The sequence below is a fragment of the Alligator mississippiensis genome, chromosome 5 (genome assembly GCF_030867095.1).
Source record: "Alligator mississippiensis isolate rAllMis1 chromosome 5, rAllMis1, whole genome shotgun sequence".
Lineage (NCBI taxonomy): Eukaryota > Metazoa > Chordata > Crocodylia > Alligatoridae > Alligator > Alligator mississippiensis.
Window position 1 is genome coordinate 75,170,339 of NC_081828.1, and position 7,164 is coordinate 75,177,502.

Genomic DNA, 7,164 nt, shown 5'->3' on the forward strand with positions numbered 1-7,164 from the left:
CCATGTACTGTGGCTGAAATCTCTGCTTTAGGGTGGGGGAGAGGGAGGTTGGGATTGAGTTCAAACCTGCCTCCTGCAGTACAAGGCACTGGAGCCACCTCCCAGTAGCTGTACTCAGGCCCATTTACTCTGGTATCCTGCCCTAGATCAGCCCCATGGGCCCAGCCACCCAGGTATCTCACCCCTTCCCTGCCCCAGATCAATCCTTGGAGCCTATGTGCCCCAGTGCCCTGAGCCCCACTAGGTAGGAGATGGTACAGGTAAATTGCTGCTGCTCTCACCAGTACTAGGGTACACCTGCAGGTCTTTTCCTCCAGTGCCAGGTTGAGGGTTGGATCACTGCAAAGAACAGATTTCTCCAGGAGCTGGGCATTGACATTGAGCTGCAGAGGCTGACCCAGACTGAGACCTGTCTACTTGTCCATTCACTTACCGTGGGCTAACTCCCACCCGGATAACTAGTAGCTTCTTTTCACAGGGGCTAATGGATGAATGGGAAACTACATTTCTTGGGACAGGAAAAGCAAAAAATGGTGGGAGTGTCATGTGGGTCAAAACATGAGAATAAGTGCTCCTGAGGGAGACACCAAGCAGAGCCCCCCAGGCTGCGCCCACCGGTCCTCAAAGGCATCCAAGGAGCCGGTGGATGCTGCCTAGTGGTGCTCCACCCAGAAACATGCACAGACGAGGGAGAGGAATGTGTCCCTCCAGTCCCCGGGCACCTTCCTGGCCAGAGCCTCATTCCTGGTCAAATACAGGGCTCACTTGGCCAAAGCCAGGAGAAGGTTGATCAGGAGGTTGCAGGACTTGGTGGGGCTGTGGATGGGGTGCCCAAAAATAAAAAGGTAGGGGGTGAAGTTCATCCAGAATCTCAGGAGGAGGTTGCAATCTGGCACACTCAAGGTTAGTGTGACGGTCTCCCCTTGCCTGCAGAAGGGGCAGGAGACCGGGGTGTTTGTAAAGCTTGCCACATACACGCCTGTGGCAGTGGCTCTATGGAGGAGCAACCAGCCTAAGTTTCCAGTGCTCGTGGGATGAAGGTGGAGTATAGGCTCAGTCACTGGGGTACCCCTGCCCTTGATGAGCAGGTCCCACCACTCAGTGTCTGAGCGGGATGTGAGGGCGGCATGACGGATCTTGCGGTGCACGAGCATGTAGAGGTGGCGGCGATGGATGGTGGAAAAGTGGACCAGTTTGGTGTCCTCCCCCCAGCTCAGGTGGTGGAGTGTGGAGTGCCGTGAGGCCCTATGACAAACTCCGGTGGGCTGGAGGACATGGGGTAGAGGGGGATGGACCACTAATGTGCAGGACCTGGTCAATAAAGACAAGGGCGTCGGGAGATAAGGTGGATTTCACCTCCTGGACTAGGTGGCAAGTCTTGTGTTGTGGGTAGACCCATCCTCCGGGCCAGTGCAGTGGGATTCACCCAAGTCTGCCTATCACAGGCCAGGAGGTCTCTAATATGGGTGCCACCACCCAGGATCAACCTTTGTTGCAACCGGGGTGCCTCTGCTGTTGGGACCTCCAGCTGGGGGTTCCAGAGGAGTAGCTTGATGTGCAGGTTGGTGCCCTGGGCACATGTCGCAGGGGACCTGGAGGCGAAGACCAGCCTCCAGGCCTGGAAGATGTCCTGGTAGAAATCTGGCAGCCCTTGCAGGTCCTGCAGGGAGAAGCCCCACAGGCCAAGGAGCTGCCAGTCGTATTGGAGCCCCTGGAAGTGGTGGAGGAAGTCACTCCCCAGATGGCCCCTTGCTGCATGGCTACTGATGCTGTATAGCCGCTGCAGAAGGCAGAACATCAGGACCTGGTGATGCAGGTGAACCAGGCCCAGGCTGCCCTCCCGCAAGGGGAGGCTCGGGACCTCTGCAGTGACCCAGTGTTGTCCTGGCCAGAAAAACTCCAGTGCCCATCTTTGGAGCCCAGCCAGGACCTTGGGGGGCACAGGCAGGGTGTGTACAGACTAAGATCTGAGGGGTAACCCTGAGGTGATGAACTGTACAATAATGGTGTGTGCTTTTCCAGAGAGAGAGGCAGTGAACCTAGACATCCTGGTGACAAACCCTGTGCTTTACCCACCAGACCCCACTCCCAGAGCTGACCTGACTTCCAGGGGCAAGACCAGAGGGGAAAGGCCCTGCCTCATTCCCACCCACCAAGCCAGCCAGCGCTGGAGCTAGAGTTCCCATCCTGATCCCTAAACCCTCACAGCCTGGGCAATGCCTGCCTAAGGTGCCCTGCAGCTGCCTTGGTGCCCAGGCTGGGGTGGATGTGGACACGGCAGGGACACCCTGGAGACAATTGCAGTCACACACTTTATTGGCGCCAGGCAAGTGTTGCCCTGGACACCACTTGGACACGAGGCGATGAGCAGCTTGCTGCAGCCAGGGAGCACACACTCGGCGTGGGTGGAGTCCTGGCTCTGCTGCTCTAACCATCAGACCCCACTGCCCTCCCAGACAGGGCTAGAAACCAGGCAGCCTGATGCTGTGCTTCTTGTTAGTGAGGCTTGTGGTGTTTCCAGTTCTAGCTCAGGGCTCGTCATCCTGTGGGTGGAGAGAGTGACTTGCTGGATTGGGTCAGCTCTGGCTGGGAAGGGTAGCAAGGATCCATGGCCATGGTGCTGCTCCTGGGGGAAGAGAGGGCTGGCTAAGGAAGGGAGAGGCCCTGGGTTGGGTGTGGGGGAGAAGCAGGACAAGGGCTTCTGGGGCACTGGAGGTGAGTATGCCAATTCCTCCCCTTTGGCCCCCCATAGCCTGCCCTTGAAGTGGAGGGCAGCTGTAAAGGAGCATAGGGTGTACATAAACCAGGGAACCAGCAGGACTCAGGATATGAAGGGGCCAGGTTGAATCTGGCACCCCCACAAGACAGACAAGGCCCCTGCCATACCCACCTTCCTGAACCAGCCAATACCCCTCTGGGGCCCGATTTGGTCTTGCTACCCTGAAGGGGAATGGCCCCTGCCCCACTACCATCCCTAAAGTCAGCCAGTGCTCCATGCCAGGACTAGACTGAAGCTGATTCTAGGTGGAACTCCAGGGCAGTGAGCTTCCCCATAGCAGTGCCCCACTCCCCAAGTGCTACCATTCCCACAATGGGGATGCCCCACTTCCCCTGTGCTGTGATCTCCCCTGCAGCAGTGCCCTGTTCCCCACAGCAGCACCTCTGCCCTGCTGTGCCCATATATACCTGCTGCTGGTGAGTGGGTGTGCTCCTCCCTCAGACCCTGGTGGCCGGCTGGTGTGGTGGTAGCCCCCTCAGGCCCTGTGCCCGGCGGCGCTGGCGGTAGCTGCGAGTGAGCAGGGTGTAGAGGAAGGGGTTGATGCAGCTGTTGCTGTAGGTGAGGCAGGTGACCAAGTGGTTGATGCTGATCTCAGTGGTGGGCAGCAGTTGGGTGGCTGTGCCCGGGCTGTACAGTGGCACCAGCTGCCAAAGCCAGAAGGGCAGGAAGCAGGCCCAGAAGGCCAGTACAATGGCCAGGATGAGCAGGAAAACACGGGGCTCGGGGGCTCGGCGGGCACCTGCTCCAGCCAGCATACCACGAGTCTGCGAGAGCCAGTATGTGCGTGCCAGGCGCCCGTAGAGGCAGCCAATGACCAGGCCAGGGCCTACCATGCTGGTGCCGAAGAGCACGGTCAGGTAGGCACGGTAGTGCTCCTCTTGCCAGGCTGGTGTGCACAGGTACCGTGTCCGCCCATTTGTGCCTGTCCTCTCCTCCAGGCGCACCATGAGCATCATGGGCAGTGCCAGCACTGTGGCAGCAGCCCAAGAGGCAGCAGCCAAGGCGTAGCGGCACTGGTGGGAGCGGTGGGCTGCACGGAAAGGCTGGGCCACAGCCTGGTAGCGCTCAGTGCTGAGGAGGGCAAGTAGGAAGCTGCTGGCGTGCATAGTGAGTAGATCCAGGCCCAGCAGTAGGCGGCAGCCAGCTTCCCCGAACTGCCAGTCCTTCGCCAGGCCAGTGTGCACAATGAAGGGTGCAGTGCCCAGGTACAGCAGGTCAGCCAGTGCCAGGTTGACGATATGGGTGTGCAGTGAAGATCCTGCTGCTCGTGCCACGGCCAATGTGTACACATTCCCTGCCACCCCCACAGCACACAGAAGGCTTAGTGCTGCCCCCAGTGTGGCCGCTCCCACTCCTGAGTCCCCTGGGGCCTCACCCACCTCCAGTGACCCATTGGAAGGGGCTGACAGGTTGGAGGGGGTCCCCATGGCAGGGGAGGAGGTGTTGGGAGTGGCAGAGTGTGTTGGGGAGGCTGTGGCAGTGACAGGATGTTGCCCTGGGCTGGGGCTCTGGCAGAGGGAGACAAAAAGAAATTCCACCAATGCCAGGTAACCTGCCCCCAGAGACCCCTGCCGTCTGTCTGTCTGCCTGCACACACGCCCTGTCTGTCTGCCTTTCTATTGATCTTTCCCCATATACCCGCTCTGTGTCTGCACACGCTTGCTATTTCCATACACCCTCTTTGTCTGTGTTGGTCTATCTGTCCCCACACTCCCTGTCCCTGTCTGTTTGTGTTGGTCTACCATCTCCCCATGTATCCCCTTTGTCTCGGTAGGTCTTTCTTACCCCAGACACTACCTCTGTCTGTCTGTCGGTTGGTTGGTCTGTCTGTGTTCACTCTGTTCGTCCGTTTGTCCATCCGTGCCCATCCACCCCTACCCTTTCTCTCTCTTACCCCCGCATCTGCGGCCCCGTCCCGCGCTCCCCGTCCGGCTCTACAAACCCCAGGTGGTGCCGGGGGCCTGGGCCTCGGCCCCCTCCCTGCTGCCTGGTGGGTTGGTGTCTGGCGACGCGCTGGCTGGCGTGTGTGTGTGCAGCCCCAGCGAGGGCTGGTGTCTGCGTGTATGTCTGGACTCTGAATCCTCCTCTGTCCACAGCCCAGCACCCTGCCAGTGTCGGTATGTGGGGCTGGCCCGCATGGGGGGTGCTCTGGCTCCAGCTGAGCCTGCCTGTGTTGGAGGCCACCTGTTTACCCCGCTCTGGGGTGGGAACTGGGCACAGGAGAGGGGGGAAAATAGATGGATGGACAGACAGATGTAGGGGGTGGGGGGAGGAGGGGAAGAAAAAAGAAAATAAAGAAAGAAAGTCAAGCCAAGCCATGTGCTGGCGTGACCCTGCTGGTTGGAGGACTCACGCCAGTTGAGAGACAAATAAATAGAGGCAGAGATGTAAAGACACGGAAGGAGTGGGATGGAGAAAAGAAAGAATATGGACAGAAGGAGACAGGCAAACAGATTGAAAGCAAGAATGAATGAAAGAAATGGGGCTGCAGGGCAGAGACAGAGTGTGAGGGTGAGGGGGCTGCCTCTGACCCATGGTAGCTTCTGAGGAGCCCAGTTATAAATGCTCCCTGATGATTCCCAAGCCCAGGGCCTGTTGTGTGGGTCCATGGCCCCTTTGCAACCCCCCCTCCTATCTTGGGCCCCAGCCAGGTTCTGCAAGTGACTTTCTCCAACACCATCTGGGCCAGCTCCCCTGCCACACTGTAGTGGACCCCTTGGCAAGGAGGTCCACCTGCTGATGCCTGCAAGGCCTGCCAAGAACCTGCCCTGCTAAAAAAATAACCTCTTTGGGGATATCTCCTCAATCTCAGGGATCCCATCACGAGGACAAAGAGGGCTGTTCCCCCACGTGCCAAGCCACACCTGCATCTCTGTAGCACTGCTGAGGGCACAGCCCCATGGCACGGGGGGCTCCTATATTTGAGTGTCCCCAGGATGCAGTGCAAGCTGCCACCCCACAGAGACTGGCTATGAATGCCATATGGTTGGGGGGGGGTGGTCCCTTGGCCCCACACTCAAAAGACAGAGCGAGGGTGGGGATTGCCCAGTGCCAGAAGAGGTCTGCTCCTGATTGCAAATGGTAGCACCCAGCATGGCAGGGCCCATGCCTGCTGACATTGGTTCCAGGCAGCACCTGTTGTGACAAGGCCCTGATCCTGGTGATTCTGAGCCTTGGCATCATCTGACATAACAGCCCCCCCATTCTGGTGACTTACTGGCACTAGACTGGGCTTGCCTGGACTAGGTTTCAGCATGGGCGACTGGTGCCTCCTGAGTCTGGGGGGACACCAGATCACCAACTGGTGGTGGGGGGGATGGTCCCCCAGTGGTGGCCAACCACCAACTGGGGGGGGGCCCAGGGGCTGATCGCTGAGCCAGCAGCAAAGCCGGAAGTGCACTTCTGGTTTCGTGGCTAGCACTTCCAGGGGGTGCATGGCTGATCTCACGCGTGCACCCCCTACATGTCGCCAATGGGTTTCAGGAAGGGATGTTTCGGGGGGTGAAATTCAAGACTTACAGGACTAGGAAGGAACAAAGCAGGCCATGAAGCATGGCACCCCCATAGCACCCTCCTGAAGCCAGCAGGACTCCAAGAGTGGAGGGTCATGAGGGTCTGCACTCAGATGCCAGGGTTCCTCCTAGGCTTGTGCCTGGGGCTCTGCTTGCCCCAGGGGTGTAGGGCTAGACATACAGCTGGTCCAGGGAGCTGGCACATCCTGGGAGCCCAAGGAACCAGCTGGATGCCGGGTGGATTGCCTGCTTGGCAATCTGGTGGTTGCACCAGAGGAGAAAGCAGACCTCTTTAACAAATTCTTCGCCTCCATTTTCTTGTGCAGGGACCGTGACTCCCCAACTAAGATTCCAGATGGACTCAGGAGAAACGCCGCCAGGCCTAAGGTCAGGGAGGACCGGGTTAGAGAGCTTCTGGAGGAGCTGGACATGTTCTAATCAGCAGGTCCAAATGCTCTCCACCCTAGGGTGTTGAGGGAATTGGCAGGGGTTATTGCGGGGCCCCTGGCACGGCATTATGAGCACTCATGGTGCTCTGGCCAGGTGCCAGATGACTGGAAGAAAGCCAACGTGGTTCCCATCTTCAAAAAAGGGAAGAGGGAGGACCTGGGCAACTATAGGCCCATTAGTCTTACTTCAATCCTAGGGAAACTCTTTGAGAAGATCATCAAGGAGCACATCTGTGATGGGCCAGCAGCAGGAATGATGCTTAAGGGCAACCAGCATGGTTTCATTAGGGGAAGGTCCTGTCAGACCAACCTGATTGCCTTCTACGATCAGGTCACAAAAGCATTGGATGCAGGTGTCACGGTGGATGTAGTCTTTCTGGACTTCTGCAAGGCCTTTGACACTATCTCACACCCCATTCTCATA

The 7,164-nt window shown here is 58.3% G+C and overlaps 1 protein-coding gene across 1 annotated transcript; it reads right to left on the bottom strand.

Moving 5' to 3' along the window:
* Positions 1–2,402: 2,402 nt before the first annotated feature.
* On the bottom strand, positions 2,403–4,302 carry LOC102574679 (urotensin-2 receptor). Its single transcript, XM_006266545.4, has 2 exons — positions 3,187–4,302; positions 2,403–2,626 (listed from the first exon to the last, which is right to left on the bottom strand). Exon 1 carries the CDS (start codon positions 4,204–4,206, stop codon positions 3,217–3,219), a length of 990 nt encoding a protein of 329 aa, XP_006266607.4. The 5' UTR covers positions 4,207–4,302; the 3' UTR covers positions 2,403–2,626; positions 3,187–3,216.
* Positions 4,303–7,164: the final 2,862 nt, after the last annotated feature.